General features: G+C 38.7%; 1 protein-coding gene across 10 annotated transcripts in view; it reads left to right on the top strand.

The window, feature by feature from the left end:
• The window catches only part of npas2 (neuronal PAS domain protein 2), a 154,718-nt gene that overhangs the window by 95,957 nt on the left and 35,738 nt on the right, over window positions 1–23,023 (top strand). For 9 of the 10 annotated variants that reach the window (XM_069893459.1, XM_069893453.1, XM_069893456.1 and 6 more), the window contains 4 exons: window positions 813–971; window positions 5,627–5,824; window positions 8,403–8,602; window positions 18,820–19,009. In XM_069893459.1, coding sequence (XP_069749560.1) covers window positions 813–971; window positions 5,627–5,824; window positions 8,403–8,602; window positions 18,820–19,009 — 747 coding nt within the window. Of the gene's footprint in view, window positions 1–812; window positions 972–5,626; window positions 5,825–8,402; window positions 8,603–18,819; window positions 19,010–20,840; window positions 21,497–23,023 lie in introns of those variants that run through there. The other variant, XM_069893454.1, reaches the window with a different exon arrangement.

The raw sequence follows: 23,023 nt of genomic DNA on the forward strand, positions 1-23,023 counted from the left end.
GTTTACTTATGTACTCAGTAAAGTTTAGCTATGGCCGTTAAGGCACACCACAAGCACTCACTTTCACTCCCAACTTCCCTCTGAGTGCTTTCATTCAGTTTTTGGGATTTAACAAGGGCAACATACACTGGTCACCGATGTCTAATTGCCCTCAAAAGGGTTGTGGTGAGCCACCAAAGGTTCTTCCAATGAAGTTACTCCCATGGTGCTGTTGGGTTGGGAACTCTAGATTTGGGCTTGGAGACAAAGAATGAAGTCCTGCTGACTTGAAACTCGAAATGTGCAAAGGATGGGTGTTCCCAAGCAACTTCTTCTCTTGTCCTTCCTGGAGGTAAAGGATGTAGCTGGAGGTGGTATCAGAGCAGGCCTTGGGAAGTAATCTTGTGCATTTTGTGAATGGTGTCCACTGCAGTCACCATGCATTGGTGAGGGAGGGAGTGAATATTTAGAGAGGAGGGCGGGTGCCAAACAGATAGTGAATTTTGATCTTGATGATGTTGAGCTTCAAAGGAGGGGGGAGGAAGAAAGAGAGAGGATTATAAATGTGTGTGTGAAAATTATAAATACTGTGTGTGAGAGTGAGAGAAAAAAAAAAGAATTATAAATGTGTTTTTGTGTGTGAGAGAGAATTCATTGTGTGTCCATGTGTGTGAGTGCTTGAGAGACAGAGAATTATAAATATGTGTGTGTCTGTGTGTGTGAGAGAGAATTATGAATATTTTGTGTGAATGAGAGAGAGAGAGAGACTGCACTATGGAGGACATGCAATCGTTTCTGACATCTGTTTCACAATGCCTGTGTTTCCTCTGTAGACCATGTATCCTTGCCCTGCACAGATGGGTGTAATGCATCAACTGAAGGAGCAACTGGAGGAGAGGACAAGAGTCCTACAGGCAAACATAAAGACGCAGCAAGAGGAGCTCCATCACATTAAAGAACAGCTCCAGTTTGTGCAAGATTCCAATCTCCAGGTGTGATTCTGATAGAGACTTGCCTTGCTTTGTGCTTTACTTCCTTGTTCATGTAAGGTTTGGTTTCACACCTCATTGCTGAATCCAACCTACTTAGTAAAGTTGCCAATTGAGCAGAGCGAAAACACAAAGCTATCAAGATGAAATATGTCACCAAGATGAAATATGTCACCAAGCTGAAATGCTCCAGTAGCTATGGAGCAAAGTCCAGTTATTACGGGACAATGATGATTCCACACTGAAATCCATGGACCTGGGCTTCCAGCTTAAAAGTCATCAATTTTATCACTGAGGAATGATAAGTACATTAAAAATCTTTTGCCTTTGATCATGGCACTCGCTTTATGCAACCAATCAACCTACCACCCACAAACGTTATGAAGGGTGGGAGGAAACAGGTGCACTCAGAGAAAACACACACACAAACTCCTCACAGGCTGTGGCAGGTTTGAACCTGGATCGCTGATGCTGTAATCTCTCTTTGGCTTGGCTTCGCAGATGAAGATTTATGGAGGGGTAATGTCCACGTCAGCTGCAGGCTCGTTTGTGGCTGACAAGTCCGATGCGGGACAGGCAGACACGGTTGCAGCAGTTGCAAGGGAAAATTGGTGGGTTAGGGTTGGCTGTTGGGTTTTTCCTCCTTTGTCTTTTGTCAGTGAGGTGGGCTCTGCGGTCTTCTTCAAAGGAGGTTGCTGCCCGCCGAACTGTGAGGCGCCAAGATGCACAGTTTGAGGCGATATCAGCCCACTGGCGGTGGTCAATGGGGCAGGCACCAAGAGATTTCTTTAGGCAGTCCTTGTACCTCTTCTTTGGTGCACCTCTGTCACGGTGGCCAGTGGAGAGCTCGCCATATAACACAATCTTGGGAAGGCGATGGTCCTCCATTCTGGAGACGTGACCTACCCAGCGCAGTTGGATCTTCAGCAGCGTGGATTCGATGCTGTTGGTCTCTGCCATCTCGAGTACTTCGATGTTAGGGATGAAGTCGCTCCAATGAATGTTGAGGATGGAGCGGAGACAACGCTGGTGGAAGCGTTCTAGGAGCCGTAGATGATGCCGGTAGAGGACCCATGATTCGGACCCATGATTCGGAGCCGAACAGGAGTGTGGGTATGACAACAGCTCTGCATACGCTAATCTTTGTGAGGATTTTCAGTTGATTGTTTTTCCAGACTTTTTTGTGTAGTCTTCCAAAGGCGCTATTTGCCTTGGCGAGTCTGTTGTCTATCTCGTTGTCAATCCTTGCATCAGATGAAATGGTGCAGCCGAGGTAGGTAAACTGGTTGACTGTTTTGAGTTCTGTGTGCCCGATGGAGATGTGGGGGGGGGGGGCTGGTAGTCATGGTGGGGAGCTGGCTGATGGAGGACCTCAGTTTTCTTCAGGCTGACTTCCAGGCCAAACATTTTGGAAGTTTCCGCAAAACAGGACGTTAAGCGCTGAAGAGCTGGCTCTGAATGGGCAACTAAAGCGGCATCGTCTGCAAAGAGTAGTTCACGGACAAGTTGCTCTTGTGTCTTGGTGTGAGCTTGCAGGCGCCTCAGATTGAAGAGACTGCCATCCGTGCGGTACCGGATGTAAACAGCGTCTTCATTGTTGAGGTCTTTCATGGCTTGTTTCAGCATCATGCTGAAGAAGATTGAAAAGAGGGTTGGTGCAAGAACGCAGCCTTGCTTCATGCCATTGTTAATAGTGTTATGCTAACTGTGCCACCCAAACATTGTAGATCTTTTTGCTGGAGTCTGTAATGGTGGAGTAACGAGGAAAACCTGAGGGGCTAGATGGCCATTTCATCATCTTACATGTACATTACTTATGAATGGGAAAAGAAAGGAAATGATTGTGCACTTCAGGAGGAGCAGGGATGCCAATCCTCCACTACACGTTAATAGCTCGGTTGTGGAGAGTACAGATCACCAAGTTCCTCAGAGTCCCTTTAAGTAGTGACATTTCCTGGGAAACATCTCCTTACCTGTCGGAAAGGCCTGATCTTCCTGAGATGACTGAGGCATGCAAGGCTTCTGGCCACCATTGCATCAACCTTCCACAGGAAATCTCGAGACCATCCTAGCCGGCTGTACAGTTTCTGTAACAGCATTAGATTGGAGGTCAATCCACAGAATCATAAAAGTGGCAGAGAGGATCACTGAGATCTCCCTCCATTCCCCCATCGATGTGTTCTACCAGGATCATTGTTTGAAGAGGGTACGCAAAATCGTGGAGGGCCCCACCACTCTGCACACAGCAACTTCCAGCTACTCCCATCGGCAAAGAAATACAGGAGTATCAGAGCCAGAACCACTAAGCTGAGAAATAGCTTCTTCCCACAGGCAGTAACTGCTGAATGAACTGCTCATACAAACCCTTCAAGAGTCTACTATTTATTAAACAATGTTTATCTATTTTTATATATGTATACAGCACATGTTCATTTGTCTGTATGTGTGTCTGCATGTTTTGCACTGAGGACCAGAAAACGCAGTTTTGTTGGGTTGTGCTTGTACAATCGGGTGATAATAAACTTGAACTAGTTTGGTCTTTGGTTTCTGTGACTATGGAGAGTAAATTGGATCACAAGTCCTGTTACAAATAAGGATATCACTCAGAAAATATACACACAATATCAGTAATCTCCAGTGTTATGGTCTGGTGAACACTCTTAATGACCTGGGAGCCTGTACTTCTCATTGAAGAAACATTTTCTTTGATTTCCCTTCCATCCAAGAGATTACTTGTTTATTCTAACTTCACCACGGGACGTTAGCTTATAAATGAATGATGCATCTATTAGAAATTACTATTTGCGCTGCTTTAGTGAAGAAAAATGATGGATTCTTAGTCCACCCTGATCAAATTTCCACATTAATTTTTCCAAACCAATTCTTGACATCTTGCCTTTCCAAATAAACTCTAGTCTTATTTTATTCAAACTTAAAAAAAAAATGATTCTGGTACGTGAATAGGTAACGTTTGAAATAAATGTTGTATTCTTGGAAAAAAATCTTAATTTTAATACAATTCACTAGTCCTATTAGTGTTATTGGCAAATCTTTCCATCTTCTCAAATCCCCTCCCAGCTTTTTTAATAATGGTAAATAATTTAACTTTAACAAATTATTTCTATTTCTATTAATTTTTATTCCTAAATATTTAATTTGCCCTTTAAATTTTGTCAATCTTTTACACTGAGAGTAATCCATATCCACCATAGGAATTATTTTAAAGCAGCCTAATTGAGATTTTTGACCACCTGTTATCAAAGGAGTGAAAAAGCAGCTCGGGTTCAGATTGAACTGAATAAAATTGGTGAATTTATCCCAGAGCAAATTTTGTATGAATGGAATAGTGAGTTGTTCAAAGCAACTATGGAGTTATTAGTTTTAAAACATTTATTAAAAATATGTAATGTAATTCATATTGAGAGAGGAATTAAAAACTATCAATTACCAAGAATGTTGTTAAAACAAAATCATCTTCTTCCTTTTATTTGATAATTGGTACAGTAAAGGTGTACAGATGATAAAAGATTGCTAGTTTAGGATTTAAAAAAAAACTTTAAAAGATAAATACAATATACATAATAATACAATTTTTGCAATATTATCAATTAAAATTGTATTTAAAAAAAGAAATTAGGGACAGATTTGAAACTTCCAAAACAAAGTCAATTTAAAGATATAATAATAGATACATTCATGGTCAAGAAATTTATTACTAGTATGTTTATAAAATTACAAGAAACCACAAAGAAAAAAAAAAGATTTATATAAATCAAAAATGCGATGGGAGAAAGATATAAACATACAAATTCAAGAGGAAATATGGCCAAGAAAGTGTTAATGCTAGATACCAAATGATTCAATATAATTTTCTCCATTAATTATACTATACTCCACATGAATTAAATGGGCTCTAACTGTAATTATTCAAATACGTGTTTTCATTGAACAAAAGAAATAGGGACTTTTTTACATTCAGTTTGGTCTTGTGAAAAAGTGGAAAGGTTTTGGAACAATTTGAGCCTATTATTAGGACAAATTATTAAGATAAAGATACAAAAGGATCCAATACTTTTTTTTTTACTTGGGGATGTAAATGAAAAGGATACACAACTGAAATTGGATAAATGCCAAGAAATAGCGACTGTAAAGAAATGTGTAGAGATAACACAGAAAGCTAATAATGAAGTATTTTTAAGTAGATGGGATAGTGAAATGCAAAATTGTAGACCTTTAGAAAAAAATACATATAGTTTAAGGAATCGAGTTGAACAATTTTATAGTATTTGGAAACCATATATGGATTTTATGAATAAAGAAAATTAATAATAATTAAGGAACATATATATGCTAATGCTATTGTATATGTAGTAGTAGGTCTTTTTTCTTTTATGAGGGAGGGGGTTGGGGAGAAAAAATTAAAAATTTTTGTATCACTATGTATGATCAAAGATTAATGATTTTTTTGTCTGTAAAATGATAAAAAAGAAAAATTATGGACTTAAAAAAAAAATCGCATGGTGACTATCTCCAGAGCAGTGGAGATGGGCAAGTTCGGGAAACAATAATTCTGGTTTTATGGTAACCTTCTGCTCTAATGCTCCAAATGAACAATTCCAGACATATTTTGTTAATCGGGTTTGTCCATGTGTTCCCAGATGCTCTTCCAGGAACCCAGTACACTTGGGTTCACCACATCGGAGCACCAAGTCCGGCAACAGCAACCAGATATTATCATGCAGAATTCATACCTTTCCAACAAACAAATGCAAGCTCTTGTAGAGTCCGATTTACATGGTGAACAATTGTCTTCATCTCAACAACTCCTCAGGGAACCAAGTGTGAAATCAGATCTGGTAAAAAAAAATTTGTTTCAAATTACAACGGCCAAATATCGAGCGCAGGTTCATAGATGGCAAGGTCATTTGACTCCTCTTGACAATAAGCCTGGCATTTCCATTTCACTCCACAATCAGTCGGGGGAACTCAGTTGCATCAGTGGGATAAAAAGAATGGGCAATGTTTCCGGGTCTTGATGAAAGGTCCTGGCTCAAAACCTTGACCATTCTTTCTCTCCCACTGATGTTACTCAAGCTGCTGAGTTCTTCCTGCAGATTGTTTGTTGCAACAGATTCCAGCCTTTGCAGTCTGTCTCCTACTTCCTATTTCACTTCTCTTCCTTAGTCAACTATCCATATATGTTTTTTCATCCTGGACATAATCTTTTGCTTTTAAATTAGACCTAGCCTTGGAGTGAATTAATTTCTGCGGTGAGGTTTGCCGTTTTTACTTTTTTGTGAGGTGTTTTGGAGACTCTAAAAATATATACCCAGTAAATGCATTTCCTTGGAATTAGACACAAAAATAGAAAATGCTAGAATATCTCAGCGAGTCAGGAAGGAGAGTAGGAGCTAATGAGAGGTCGGGCAAACTTGGGGTGCTTTCTGTGGAGAATCGAATGCTGATGGGAGACCAGAAACAGATTTATAAAGTTATGAGGATCATTGATGGGGTGGACAGTCAGAATAATTTTCCCATGTTAAAATAGTCGTAACAGGTGACATGCATTTAAGGGGAGAAGGGAATGTTTAAAGGAAATGTTTTTTTTTTACACAGAGAGGGCAATTTTGTTTTTTTTACCTATTTAGATTTTGTTTTTTTTTTACCAGATAGATGTCTGGAACAGGCTGCCAGGAGTAGTGGTGGAAACAGTTACAACAGTAGCATTTAAGAGGCTTCTTGGCAGATTGCAGACAATGGAGGGCTAAATGAGCTGCAGAGTTTTACTTTCACTTGGGCATCATGTTCAGTATAGATAGATGGGCTGAAGGGCCTACTCCTTTACTGTACTTTGTTCTCGGTTCTAATTTGAACAATCAGGAATGTTTGAAAGGCATAAAACATGCAATGATTTCACTTTATGCCGTAATGAACAACTATTTTTTAATTATTTAACAAATTTTGTTCATTCTTGGAAGCATTTTTCATTTTTTTTTAAATTAAGTGAATGAACACTAATTAGAAATGTAATTTATTTTGGCAATAAATCCATGGTCAGTTATATTAATCATGCCAGACTGAAATACAGCTGGATGTTATGCGATATATACATTTTGAACAAAGTTTTCCTCAGGTTTAAAATTTATTTGTTGCATTATACATGGTGGTGCGAGAAGGGTTCTTCCACAGGAGGTCTAACAGGTCATTGCTACATACAGCCCTATTAAGTGGAAGGTCAAGGAAATAAATAGGGGATACACAGAATAAATGCAAGCAGGCTTTTTCCACTGAGGTTGGATGAGACAAGAAGTAGAAGACATGGGTGAAGGGTGGGATGTTTTGGGGGAAACATCTTCCTGCAGAGAGTGGAGAATGAGTTACCAGCTGAAGCGGTCAATGCAGGATCAATTTTTGGAAAAGTTTGAACAGATATATGGATGAGATGGGTATGGATAGATATGGTCTGGATGCAGGTTAATGGGACTAGGCAGAGCAGTAGTTTGGCACAGACTAGATGGGCCAAAGAGGCCATTTCCGTGCTGTGGCATTCTATGGTTCTATAGCAGGGGTGGCCAAAGAGCGGCTTGTGAGCCACATGCCGCTCTTTGACATATAATGTGCGGCTTGCAACAGTAGCTTATATGCCATTGAATAGAACGATCAGTTAAACTTCAAATTTTCATTCTTGTGCTAGTTATTTGCAAAGTCTCAGAGCTCCTCCCCGGGATCCATCCACCCCGATCTCAGTGCTGGTTTTAAATGGCCTGTCACTGGAGCCAACAGTGGTTTATTTTACAATATTCAAATAAAATGTAAACCTTTAAATAATATTTTTATTAAAATATTGTGATTTGCTTTTAACAACATCCACTGGTCAGCAGGAAGTGCCAGATATATATTATTTTTTTGGGGGGGGGCTTTTTGAAAGGGTATCACTCATAACCAACATTTTAGGTGAAAAGTCCAGGGTCATCCTGTACATCGTTGTCCTATGCAACAGCATATACAGTGAGGTGGCTGAGACAGGAAGATAGCACAATGGTAGTTTCAGTCAGCATGTTTGCGATCACGTGATTGCGGCTCTCAAACTTCCGAATTTTATTGTTTGTGGCTCTTATATTAAGCAAGTTTGGCCATCCCTGTTCTATAGTCTAAAGCAGCCATTCTCAGCTTTTTCAGCTATGGCCCACCATCTACTCTTTGAAGCAATCAAGTTTTGGTTTCTTCCAAACTTTTCTCCTACCGACTCCATGAAAATAAAACATTTTTAAAATGTTTATGCTATGTGAGGTGAAAAGAAAACAAGGCTTTTACTTAAAATGAGCTGTGGCCCTCATTGAAAATGGCTGGTTTAAAGGAACAAACAAATTATGTTGCGATATAAATCCTAGGAATGCATTGTATGAGGTTTCACTGTGTGTTCATTCTCTGTAGGTAAAGCAACAGTTCATGAAAGAAGGACAACTTCAACGAGGCGAGGTGCAAATTCAATCACAAAACAATCTGCTCGCACCATTCTTCAGTAATTCCATGATGTTTACTCAGACTCCCACCGGAACCTTCCCAGTTTCACTGCCTTCTGACACCAGCCGAAGCCACACTTGTGTTGATTATGGACATGACCGACCATTAAGGTATCAAGTGCGAGAGTCACACAACTTAGAAGCTGTGCCAAAGTGATAGCTTTTATTTAGATTTATTCAGTCAACATAATAAGGGCAAGTTAACAATAAGGCCAGGGGAATTAGTAATGAGAGGACATAGGTTGAAGGTGAAGGGGGAGAGAGTTAATAGGATCCTGAGGGGTAACTTTCTTACACAAAGGTTGGTGGGTGTATGGAACAAGCTGCCAGAGGCAAGTACTATTGCAATGTTTTAGAAATATTTAGATGGGAAAAGTATGACTCATGGGATTGTATTTAGATCACCCAATAGTCTGTGAGTATTGGAGGTGCAAATCTGTAAAGAGATAGCAGACAACTGCAGGAAACAAAGTTGTGAAAGAATATTTTAACTTGCCACATATTGACTAGGATTCCCTTTCTGTAAAAGGCTGGGTGACTTGTAGTTTGTCAAATTTGTTCAGGAAAGTTTTCTAAATCAATATATCAACATATCAACTAGAGATAGTGCAATACTGGATCTCTTATTAGGGAACAAGACAGCACAGGTGACAGAAGTATGTATAGGGGAACATTTTGGTTCCAGTGATCATAATGCCATTAGTTTCAAGTTAATTATGGAGAAAGATAGGTCTGGGCCTAAAGTTGAGATTCTAAATTGGAGAAAGGCCAATTTTGAGGAAATGAGAAAGGACCTAGAAAGCATGGATTGGAATGTTATATTCAGGGCAAGGATGTGCAAAGTAAGTAGAGTGCAGAGTTTGGATGTTCCTGCCAGGATTAAAGGCAAAGTTAACAGACAGAGGGAATCTTGGTTTCCAAAAGATTATGGGGATTTGGTTCAGAAGAGAGAGATGTGTAGCAAGTATAAGCAACATGGAACAAATGAGATACTTGAGTATACCTCAAGAAAGAAATCAGAAAGGCTAAGGCATGAGGTTGCTTTGGCAGACAACGCAAAGGAAAATCCCAAGGGTTTATACAGGTATATTAAGACCAAAGGGTTAGTAAAGGACAAAATTGGCTTCCTTGAAGATCAGAGTGGTTGGCTATGTATGGAGCCAGAAGAGATAAGGTGGTTTATTTTTGTATGAATATTTACTTATAAAACTGGCACCGAGACGAGGGAAGTAAAGAAATCAGGCAGTGAGGTAATGGAACCTATACAGATTAAATAGGAGGAGGTGCTTGCTGTCTTAAAGAAAATAAGGGTGGATAAATCCCCAGGGTCAAACAAGATATTCCCTTGGACTTTGAGGGAAACTAGTGTAGAAATTGCAGGGGCCCTGGCAGAAATATTTAAAATGTCCTTAGCCACAGGTGAGGACCCAGAGGTGTCCATGTTCTGTTGCTTAAAAAAGACTTCAAAAGTAACCCAGGAAATTATAGGCTGGTGAATCTGACATCAGTAGTAGGTAAATGACTGGAAGGTGTCCTAAGAGATTGGATATACAAGTAATTGGACAGCTAGGGACTGATTGGAGATCGTCAACAAGGCTTGTGCTTGGTAGTTCATGTTTATAGTTTTTTTGAGAAGATTACCAGGAATGTTTACGAAGAAATGGTTGTGGATGTTGTCTACATGGATTTCAGTAAGGCCTTTGACAAGGTTCTATATGGGAGGTTAGTCAGGAAGGTTCAGATACGCTGTATTCTTGATGAAGTAGTAAACAGGATTCGACATTGGCTATACAGGAGAAGCCAGAGAGTGGTAGTGGATGATTGCTTCTCAAACTGGAGTTCTGTAACTCGTGGTGTCCCTCAGGGATCAGTGCTGGGACCATTGTTTTTTTGTCATCTATATCAATGATCTGGCTGATAATGTGATCAATTGGATCAGGAGGTTTGCTGATGACACAAAGATTGGAGATGGTGTGGACATCAAGGAATGCTTTGAGGAGTCACGTGATGGAGTAGTGGCCGGACGGTGAACTCCAGCCCTCTCCAGAAAAGTCGGGAAAAACAAGAGAAAATACAAAGGCACAGAAATACAAGTTAAAGAAAAGTGAAGATAAAGGTGGAAAGAAGATGGAGACAAAAGGAGAAAAATCAAAATCAACGGAAAGAAGAGAGGAAGAGAAGACAACGGAGGAAAAAGGTGAAGGCCTTACCTGTCCGAAGAGGCCCGCTATGGAGAGAAGACCCCACTACCTCAGGTCGGTAGAAAGAGAACTACAACAATGGCTCACAGAGCCGAGTAAAAGTGCGCAACCGCGCATGCGCGAGGAGTCGCGCATGCGCGATGCGCATGAAAAAAAACACACCGACGGGAGGGGGGACCAGCTGGGGAGTCGATCTCCACAGCCGGCAACGACAGCTGCAGAACACCTGCAGCAAGAAGAGACCACAGAAGACAATAGAAACAAGAAAGAAGAGGAGGAAAGAGCAGCAAAGAAACAACAGATGGTCAACCTAGAGGAAGAAGAAGAGGAAGAGGACAGGGAAATAGAAGAAGAAAAGATAGGCAAGGTAAAGGAGGTACTTGCTCTTGTTAGAGGATACATGGAGTCATTTAAAGAATGGCAAACACAGGAATTCAATGATTTAAGAAGAAGAATAAACAACACAGAAAAGAAAATAAATAAAATGGATATGACCTTAACAGAAATGGGGAAAAAAATGGACAAGATGGAAGAACGGGCAATATCAGCAGAAATGGAGGTAGAAGACTTAAAAAAGAAATTGGAGGAATCTAATAAAAAAACTAAAGAGACACAAGAATTACTAGCCCAAAAAATAGATATAATGGAAAATTATAACAGAAGAAATAACATAAAGATAGTGGGCCTTAAGGAAGATGTAGAAGGCAAGAATATGAGGGAGTTTATAAAAGAATGGATCCCTAAGGCCCTAGGATGTCCAGAACTACAGCAAGAAATGGAAATAGAAAGGGCACATAGAGCATTGGCCCCTAAACCACAACCACAACAAAAACCAAGATCTATTGTAGTAAAATTCCTAAGGTATACTACAAGAGAAAAGGTACTGGAGAAGACAATGGAAAAAGTAAGAGAGGGCAACAAACCACTGGAGTATAAAGGGCAAAAAATCTTCATTTATCCAGATATAAGCTTTGAACTCCTAAAGAAGAGAAAAGAGTTCAATGCAGCAAAAGCGATTTTATGGAAGAAAGGATATAAATTTACACTGAAGCATCCTGCGGAATTGAAAATATTTATTCCAGGACAACAAAACAGACTATTCTCGGATCCAGAAGAAGCACGAAAATTTGCAGAACAATTACAAAAATAGACTGAGGGATGAAGACAGGTAATGAGAGCAAAAATTATCACGATTGATATGTATGTGGGTAAAGACAAAAATAGACTGAGGGATGAAGAAGGGTAAGGAGGGTAAAAATGACCACGATTGATATGTATGCGGGTAAAGAGGTATAAGAGTGAATAGAGACAATGGGCATATGTGAAAGTATCTGTAATTAGAGGAAAACATAGAGAGTATAGACAAGAATTAATAAGGGAAGGTAATGGAATAGAGAGAATAAGGAGGGAACTAAAAGAGTGACCTTTGTGACATATAAAAAACGAAATCTTTTCTGGGGGGGCTGGGTAGGGGGAAAAGAGCGGTAACTGCAAAATCAGTTGACGCTTGCGAGTGGATTCGCAAATCCAAATGGAGAGGGGAGATGTGGTTGTCCGACAAGGGATAAAGGGCAACTCAGGAGGGGAAGGGGAGATTGGGGATAAAGAAGATAGAAATAGGAGAATAAGGAAAATGTTGGATGTTGTAGGAATGTTGTCTGGTAAAGAGTTGAAAATAAGAAAACAGAAATGGAAAAGGAGGAAAGGTAATGATGGAAAAACGGAAAGAGAAGATAAACAAAATATAAAATGGCTACGCTGAACTATATGATTCTAAATATTAATGGAATACATAACCAAATTAAAAGGAAGAAACTACTAAATTTACTGAAAAAGGAAAAAATAGATATAGCATTTGTCCAAGAAACACATTTAACTGAATTGGAGCACAAGATATTAAAGAGAGATTGGGTAGGACATGTAACAGCAGCATCGTATAATTCAAAAGCAAGAGGAGTGGCTATATTAATTAGCAAAAATGTGCCATTTAAAATAGAAGAGGAAATAATAGATCCAGCAGGGAGATATGTTATGATAAAATGTCAGATATATTCAGAGCTTTGGAATCTACTTAATATATATTCACCTAACGAAGAAGATCAAAAGTTTATGCAAGATATCTTTTTGAAGGTAGCTAATACGCAAGGGAACATACTAATAGGAGGGGATTTCAATCTGAATTTGGATCCAAATATGGATAAAACGGGGAAAAAAATTAACAGGAAGAACAAAGTAACCAAATTTATAATTAAATCAATGCAAGAAATGAAACTTGTGGACATATGGAGGAAACAAAACCCAAAAGAAAAGGAATACTCATACTACTCGACTAGACATAAAACATACTCAAGGATAGACCTATTCCTGTTATCAGCCCACATACAAGGGAGAGTTAGAAAAACGGAATATAAAGCTAGACTATTATCGGACCACTCACCCCTGTTATTGGCAATAGAGCTAGAAGACATCCCTCCAAGAATGTATAGATGGAGATTAAACCCCATGCTACTTAAAAGACAGGATTTTAGAGAATTTATTGAAAAACAATTAAAAATGTACTTTGAAGTAAATACGGAATCAGTGGAAGATAAGTTTATACTATGGGACGCAATGAAAGCATTCATTAGAGGGCAAATAATAAGTTATGCAACCAAGATGAAGAAGGACTATAATCAGGAAACAGAGCAGTTGGAAAGGGAAATAATAAACATAGAAAAAAAATTAGCAATAAAGGAAGATACAACCAAAAGAAGAGAATTGGCGGATAAAAAAATAAAATATGAAACATTACAAACATATAAGGTGGAGAAGAATATAATGAAGACAAAACAGAAATATTATGAACTAGGGGAAAAAACACACAAAATCCTAGCATGGCAGCTTAAGACAGAGCAAACTAAGAAAATGGTATTGGCAACAAGGAAAAAAGACAAACAAATTACATATAATCCAAAAGAAATTAAGGAAAACTTCAGAGAATTCTATGAACAATTATACCGAACCGGGAAAGAAGGGAAAATAGATGAATTTTTGACTAAAATTGAACTACCAAAACTACAAATAGAGGAACAAAATAAATTAACAGAACCATTTGGAACAGTAGAAATACAAGAGATAATAAAAAATTTACCAAATAATAAGACACCAGGAGAGGATGGACTCCCAATAGAATTCTACAAAACATTTAAAGACCTAATAATACCGCCCCTCCTGGATGTAATCAACCAGATTGATGAGACACAAAACTTACCAGATTCATGTAAAACAGCAATAATTACAGTGATACTAAAACAAGGGAAAGATCCACTCTCACCAGCGTCATATAGACCAATATCTCTGCTAAACACAGATTATAAGATAATAGCTAAACTATTAGCGAACAGATTAGCAGAACAGGTACCGAAAATGGTAAATTTAGACCAAACTGGATTTATCAAAAAAAGACGCACAACAGACAATATTTGTAAATTTATTAACTTAATTCATGCAGTAGAAGGAAATAAAGCACCGGCAGTAGCAGTTGCTTTAGACGCAGAGAAGGCCTTCGACAGAGTAGAATGGAATTACTTGTTCAAAGTATTGCAAAAATTCAGTTTACCGGAGAAGTATATTAATTGGATTAAAGCATTATATAAGGGACCGTTAGCGAAAGTGACAGTAAATAGACATGTATCAAAGCAATTTAACTTAAGCAGGTCAACGCGGCAGGGATGCCCACTATCACCATTATTGTTTGCGCTAGCTATAGAACCACTAGCAGAATCGATAAGAAGAGATAATAATATAAAAGGAATAAAAATAAAAGACAGGGAATATAAAATCAGTCTGTTTGCGGATGATGTGATAGTGTACTTAACAGAACCAGAACTATCAATAAAAGAACTATATAAGAAATTGAAGGAATATGGAGAAGTGTCGGGATACAAGATAAACGTAAATAAAAGTGAAGCAATGCCTATGAATAACGCGGATTTCTCAAAATTTAAGGAGGAATCCCCATTCAGATGGCAAACGCAGGCAATAAGATACCTAGGTGTGCAAATAAACAAAAATCTAGGCCAATTATATAAACTCAATTACAATCCACTAATGAAAAAATTACAGGACGATTTAGAGCATTGGAAAGAGCTACCACTAACACTGATAGGAAGGATAAACTGTATTAAAATGAACATTTTTCCAAGGATACTATACTTATTTCAGGCATTGCCAATACAACTGACAGAAAAATTCTTCAAAGAGTTAAAGAAAATAATAAGGAGATTTTTATGGAGAGGGGGGAAACCGAGGATAGCACTAGACAAATTAACAGAATGGTATAAACAAGGAGGCTTACAATTGCCAAACTTCAAAAATTATTATAGAGCCGCACAATTAAGGTACCTATCAGATTTTTATCAAACAAGGGAAAAACCAGACTGGACGAGACTAGAATTAGATAAAATAGGGGAAAAGATACCTGAACACATATTATATAAATGGGACGAAAAATTGGTACAACATAGAACTTCTCCAGTATTACACCATCTCCTCAATATATGGAAGAAGATTCATGTAGAAAGAAATAAAATAAATTACCAAATACCAAAACTAATATTGACGCAAAATAAGCTACTCCCTTTTACAATAGACAACCTTGCCTTTAGAAAATGGGAAAAAAAAGGGATTAAAAGAATAGAAAATTGTTTTTCAGGAAGTAGATTCTTATCCTTTGAACAAATGAGAGATAAGTACAATATAACGGGAGATACAGCGCTGGCATATTACCAACTGAGATCCTACTTGAAAGATAAATTAGGAAGCAACTTGAGTTTACCAGAGGGAAGTAACCTTGAATATGTGATTACAGATACAATGTTAATCAAAAGATTTATAAAAAATATGTATATTAAACTGCAAGAAAAGGAAAATGAGGAAACAAATGGTAAAACTAAACAAAAATGGGAACAAGATTTAAATATAAAGATAAAAAAGGAAACATGGGAGAAGTTATGCTCTGGAACGATGAGAAATACAATAAATACGAGGCTGCGTATGATACAATATAATTGGTTACACAGACTATACATTACACCGCAAAAGTTAAATAAATGGGACCCAACAGTATCTGATAGATGTTTTCGATGTAAAAAAGAAAGGGGAACAACAATTCATGCAATCTGGACATGTGAGAGAGTAGAAAAATTTTGGGATGATCTCAATCAGATATTAAATAAAATAACAGAAAACAATATACCAAAGAATCCAGAGATCTTTCTCCTAAGTAACATAAAAAATAAAGAATTTGGAATTGACTTGGAGGATGCACAAAAAAGATTTGTTAAGATAGCCCTAGCTGTAGCAAAAAAATGTATTATGTCAACCTGGAAATTGGAAGATAATTTGAAAATACAACAATGGTATATAGAAATGAATAAATGTATTCCATTAGAAAAAATAACATATAGTTTAAGAAATAATATTGAAATATTCGAACAAGTATGGGAGCCTTACATTAAATACAATAGCGAAAACCTACCGGGAACAAACATTACCTAAGTTGATGGAAGGAGAAGAAAAGAAAAGAATGGACTCAGTAGAATTTCTGGTGTATTTTTGTTGAATGACAACATTGTCTAACTGAATTAATGCAACCTAGATTGTATAACTAAAATGGATGAGAGGGGGGGGGATGGGGGGGTGGCTTGGGAGGAGGGAGGGGGGAGGGAGAAAAAGTCACTGTAAATGTGTGGAAAAGAAAAAGTGTATATCATGGCTATTGTGATTTATGGTGTGAAAAATAAAAAATTTAAAAAAAAAAAAGGAATGCTTTGAAAGCTTGCAGAGGAATCTGGACAAGTGTCAGGTGCTGCATTTTGGAAGGACATACACCATAAAATTGTACGGCATTGAGGAGTGTGGTAGAACAGAGTGATCTTGGAATACAGATACATAATTCCTTGAGAGTGGCAGCAAAGGTAGATAGGTTTGCAAAGAGATCTTTTAAAATCTTAAATCAAAGTGTTGAGTATTGGAGTTGGGATGTTATGGTAAAGTTGAGGCGAAATTTGGAATACTGTGTGCAGTTTTGGTCATCTAACTACAGGAAAGATGGCAATAAAATTGAAAGAGTGCAAAGATTTATTTGGATGTTGCTGGGACTTGAGGAACTGAGTTACAGGGAAAGGTTAAACATTTAGGACTTTATTCTCTGGTGTGTTGAGGAATGAGGGGAGATTTGATAAACATTAAGAAAATTATGATAGAGGCTTTTTTTTTCCACTGAGGGTAGGTGAGATTCAATCCAGAGGACATGGGTGAAAGGGGAAAGGTTTTGGGGGAACTTCTTCACACAGTATAGTGGGAGTGTAGAATGAGCTACCAGCTGATGTGGTGAATGTGGGCTCAATTTTCACCTTTATGAAAAATTTGGTCAAGTACATGGATGTGAGAGGTATGGACTGGGTGCAGGTGAGTGGGACGAGGCAGAATAATAATTCTGTACAGATTAGAATGGCCTTTTATCTGTGCTGCAATGTTCTATGGATAGTATGGGCTTCAAGCGATGCGAGTCCAGTGTGGATGGGACATTTTAAGGAACTCAACAGGGTTATGACCTGAAATATCAATTGTGCTTGTTCCTCCATGGCTGCCGACTGACTCGCTGAGTTTCTCAAGCAATTTCTTTTCTTTTGCATTGTTTATAAAACTCCCAATTCCAACTCTGAACTTCACATGGATTTTTGCAATGTAGGCATACTGAAGAGTCTGTAACAAATGACCAAGATGCCCTCGATTCAGATTTTTCATGATTAAGTTCAAAGTTCAGATTTATTAGAGTACATACATGACATCCTTTTCCCTGCAGGCCAGACAGAATTTCTACTTATCAATTGTGCAAAAAAACTGTACTCAAGATATGTGAACAAACTGATAAATATTAAGTTAAGGCAGACATGCCTTCAGCATATCTTTACTGCTCTCTGGATATTAAACAGGTGGATTATTGACCAGCCATCAATTGCTGTTGTAATTCTATTTCTGTAGAGTGGTAAATATACTTAAATGTATAACAGATGCTGCATTGATTGGACTAGTCATCTAGAGATTGGATGACCTTATTTACTTGTAACAACATAAGGCCACTTGACTCGCTGAATTCATTGCATTTGTTAAGAAAGCATGGATAGCGTAGTGGTTAGCACAACATTATTACAGTGCCAGTGACCGGGTTTGAATCTGGCACCGTCTATAAGGAGCTTGTACATTGTTACTGAAATATTTTGCTTGAGAAAAATTGTCAATGGCCCATTTCCTTTGAAGTTAAGGAACCTATTAATTAGGTACAATTAAAGCAGTGGTTTTCAAACTTTTTCTTCCCACCCACATACCACCTTAAGTAATCCCTTACTAATCACCTATGGCATAAAGTGGTATGTGAGTGGAAAGAAAAAAGATTGAGAACCCCTTATTGAGTGTAAGCTCATATTTTGTGCAGCATCGCTCTGGGAAATAAACAGAAGATGTTGGAAATACTCAACATGTCAGAGTGCACCTGTGGAGAGGGAGACCAAATACCATTTTAGTTCAGTTTCTAAAGAAGGAAGGGTTGAGAATGGAGGGATTGACTCTAATAGGGTACAGACAAGAGAGAATAGGATTCAAATAGTGCTGACAGAGGCAGGTACGGATTTGTTAATTAGGATATGAATGAGAATGGATCAATAAAAATGCAGATGCTGGAAATCTGAAATAAAAACAGAAATATTCAGGCAGCAGCAGTAGAGAGAGAAATCAACTTGGTCTCAGATGCAGAGAAGGTGGGGGAGGCAAGGGTAGGACAAAGGGAATATCTCTGATGGAGCAAGACCAATGTGTCTGTGTGAATCAGATCATGATCCTTTGTTGAAAGAAAAGCATGTTGAATTATCAAGTAAAGAACATTGCAGTTGCTGTAAATCTAAAAGATAATTACAACATGACTTTTTGTGAGAATGGGCCAGTTTTGATGCCACCTAGAAGGTTCAGTCCATTTCTCTTTCCAGAGGTGCTGCCTGCCATGCAGATTGTTTCCTGTATTTTCTGTCCTTATTCTAGATTTCCTGCATCTGCTTTCCCGTGCCATACTTGTCCCTCTTGGTTTTCCAGATGCATTCAAGATCAGCAGACACTGACAGCACTCGCGATGCAGCCGATTAGCTGTGGCACGGTAATCCTGCCTTCTCCCGGTTCCGTGGCTCTCCAGTACCCAGGGTTCCTTCAGCACCAGCGGACACCCATCCCACAGCAGCAATCTCATCATTCTACGTCGCTCCCACAACAACATCATTACCTTCAGGTGAGGTGGATCCTGGAAGCTCAGAGTTACACCTTGTTGCAAACTATGATGTCAGCATCCAGATATAGTCAGTTCTTCTCAAGTGTTGCAACCTGAAGTAAGCATTTAAAATGTGGGAATAGCTCAGCAAGGGTTCAAAGAGAAATAGTTAACATTTCAAGGCAAAAATCTGTCACCCGAGCTACAAAGGTCATTGGAATTAGTTACCATCTTGGAACATACTGAGTATTTTGAGCGTTTTCTGTTTCCTTCACAATAAATAAACCATCTACTTACAGCAACCTTGGACCCAATGGATTCATGCCAGCTCCCAGCCCCCCTCTCCTTAGTTCCCTGCAACTTGTTCTGTCTCACAGACCCATCAACTTTCCCTGGACTCTTTTACCACTTAACTACACTGAGGGGTAGCTTACAGCAACTAATCAGCGTGTCTTTGGGATGGGGAAGGGAACTAGAGCCTTGAGACAAACATCAGATCACCACTTTTTTTCCCCCTCACATCAATGCCAAATACATATTTTATACAAGTTCTCTGTTGACTGCCATTCATGATAGCATAGCCCATTCAATCTGCACTGACCATCAAGCACCCATTAACACCAAGGAGAGCACGGCTTAGCATAGTACTATAGATAGCGTGACACTATTTCAGTCCCAGCGACCTGGGCTTTAATCTGGCTGTCTATAAGGAGTTTATACGTTCTCCCCTTGTCTGCATGGGTTTTCTTCCACACTTCTAAACATATGGGGTTTTTAGGTCAGTTGGTGTATTTAGGCATCCTAGACTCATGAGCTGGAAGGGCCTATTACTGTACCCACAAATCATTGGAATATGGGAGGAAACCCATGCAGTTACAGGGGAAAATGTTCAAATTTCACTGAGAGTAACTAAAGTTGGGATTAAACTTGATTGTCACTCCGGCTGTGAGATAACGGCTTTAGCAGCTGTGACAAAGTACTGCAGCTTTGAATATTAAATTGGCATGGAACCGAGGAACAAATCAGGAAATAATCTCGGGGAGCAATGTGGGGAGATGTCCAGAGTTGGCAGCTGAGTCTGTAGATAGGGACGGAGAGAGTGCTGAATATGAGTGAGGAAGATTAGCAATGTAATTTTAAAAAGCGCCTCTCAGCACAAGTGAAGAGAACTGACGTAATAAGAACATAAGAAATAGGAGCAAAGTAGACCATCTGGTCAATTGAGCCTGTTCCACGATAGCTGATCTGCCTGTGGATTTGGCTCCACTTACCTGTCTAGTCTTCATAACACTACTATTCAAAATTCTGTTTGTTTCTTAATTAGATTTAAAGTGTTTGCTGTTTCTTTGGGCAGAGAATTCCACCGATTTACTGCTCTCTGGGAGAAGTAATTCCTTCTCATCTCTGTCTTAAATCTATTCCACTGAATATTGATGCGATATTCGCTAGTTCAATGGTTTTCAAACTGCCCCCTAAACGCACATTCCACCTTAAGCAATCCCTATGCCATAAGTGCTCTGTGATTACCAAGCGATTGCTTATGGTGGTATGTGAGTGGGAAGGGAAGGTTGAGAACCACTGCTTGAGACCCAATTGTTACTGAAATACTTTGCTTGAGAAAAATTGTCATTGGTCCATTTTCTTTGGTGTAATGAAATCGTGCACATAACAAATCAACTATTTTCAAATCTTTTTCTTTCCACTCACATACCACCTTAAGCAATCCCTTACAAAAATCACAGAGCACCTTAAGGTGATATGTGAATTTAAGGGGGCAGTTTGAAAACCACTTCTAGTCTCACCTGCCAGAGGAAATGAACTGACATATAATCAAATGTCTTTGCTTCTTTAGCAAGTGCTGCCAGGTGGAATGATGCAAAGCAGCCAATCACAGTCACTTTTCATGCCTTCAGCTCAGCACGTTAACATGGAATACCTCTCACAACACCATTCCCAAGGAACACAGAACAGTGCAGGTTCACTGTCAGACCTGTCCACACCTAACTGCCACAGTAACCAAAGATGAGACAGATGATGAACCAGCGCAAATCAGAGTGATGGCAAATCTGGGGGTAATGTTTAACCATTCAACAAGTGGCTCATCTTTACCTGGTTCTGATGGGCCTGCGATTCATGCAAGCTGGTGGAAAACTTACATCGCCGCGGCTAACCAGGCCCAGGGCAGTGAGCTTCCTCCTTTGAAGGAGACGTTATGATTTTGCTTCAAACCGGTGGCTTTTGTGCTCATTTGTCATCTTTTCAATGGTCTTTGAATACAAATCTCATCAATGTCAAGCAGAATTCAACAGTTAGAAAACATACTTTCAGGATCTCTTCAATTTGTAACTGTGGGTTACGATTGGAAGATTTGCTTCTTTAAAAAAAAAATTGAAACAATGTTACTGGTAAAGACAACAGCAAAAGTGACCTTGTTAAAAGTGGTGTTAACTGTCCAGTTGATTTTGTCAGATGCCATGATAAAGTCTCTGCTTTTAGACATTTCTAATAGTTTCTGTTGTCAGGAAGTCAGGTGTGATTCTTTGAAATATCTGTTTTTACTTCATTCATTCATGTATAGTTAAACTTGCAAGGCAAATGCACTGTAAATATTACATGATCTTATATTCTAAATAATTTTCCTATTTTATATTTTAAAAAGTACTAAAAATCATACTGCCACTAAAATATATTTCTTCTTCTGGTTCAAAACCAAATATTTCACTGTGGAATCCACTAAAAAGTCAATGCATTAAACATCTCTGCTGGCAAACTTTACACTGTGTATAACACTAGTTTGTGCATTATCAACTCTAAATTCAGGTCTAGTAATAACTGAACCAGAGTCAGACTCCCTGATTTCCCAGCAGTGTTATATTCTCAGGAACTGAAAATCCAAATGATATATTAAAATGCCTCAATTGCATTTCAAACATGCAAGAAATATATAAGTATACAGTATTATATAAAAATATATACACAAAATATTTATTATTACATTCAAATCTAAATAGGGAAATTGAAGTTTAACAAAGTGGCCTGCGAGCTGGATTCTACTGCATTAAGATGAATCCAAATGATGTGAATGTATGTCAAGTATTGTTTCGATTTGCTGCAATACAACTGACATTCCTTCTCAATTCTGTGACCGTGCGTTAGGAATGCTATCTGATTACTTGTCAGTCAGGGCAGTATTTGCACAGTGCTGAACTACTCTTGCCTTCTGAGTTTGGGCAAGCAATCTTGCTGCTATTACCGATGTGTCTCAGCCTCTTTCACCTTCCTGTTCAGAAGCCATGAAGGCTTCTAGAAAATTGGACTAAGAATTGGTTGTACTACCATTCAAGACATCCGATCATTTAATATCATTCCTGATCCTCAAGTTCTAAACTCTACTTCTACCCAATGTAGAACAATGTAGAATTTCAGCATCTTTACTTATAGTCCATTGCCTGCTGATGTAGCCTCCTTCTATTGCAATCTTTCAAGGCCAAGGTCTCTGATCCCATGGCTTCTGAGAGAACTGATGAGGCCAGTGCAGGGTGGTGATGCACTCTTTCTATTGTGGGCTTCTGTATGAGCTTGACCATGTCCCAAATGCCATGTCAATTACTCCTCCTGCATTTTGATCAGGAATTCCTTAGAGTAGGGGATGTTACTCCATTTAAGGAGTCTTTGAGAATATGCTCAAAACACTTCCTCCATTCGTCTGGTCTTCTCTTGCTTTGACAGAACCAAGGGTACTTGGTATTGTTGTTGGCCATGATGACATGGTGGGGATCTCTACCTTGACTGAGGCATAGCTGATGAGCTACAGGGTGCAGTCCACATTCTCTAGAGTCTTCTCATGTTCTATCAGAGGCAGGAGTTTTATTTTGTGTACATTAAATGTACAACTTATTTTCCTGTATGCTGGTGAATGAGTCAATTATGGCTTGGATGCCTCTGAACATGTTTCATTCTCATGCAGCTGGATACGCAGACCTGGTTCTTAAGAGGAATGGACATGGATTGAGCTGTTAGTTTTCCATTTGTCCT

Source organism: Narcine bancroftii, chromosome 8 (genome assembly GCF_036971445.1).
Source record: "Narcine bancroftii isolate sNarBan1 chromosome 8, sNarBan1.hap1, whole genome shotgun sequence".
Taxonomy (NCBI): domain Eukaryota; kingdom Metazoa; phylum Chordata; class Chondrichthyes; order Torpediniformes; family Narcinidae; genus Narcine; species Narcine bancroftii.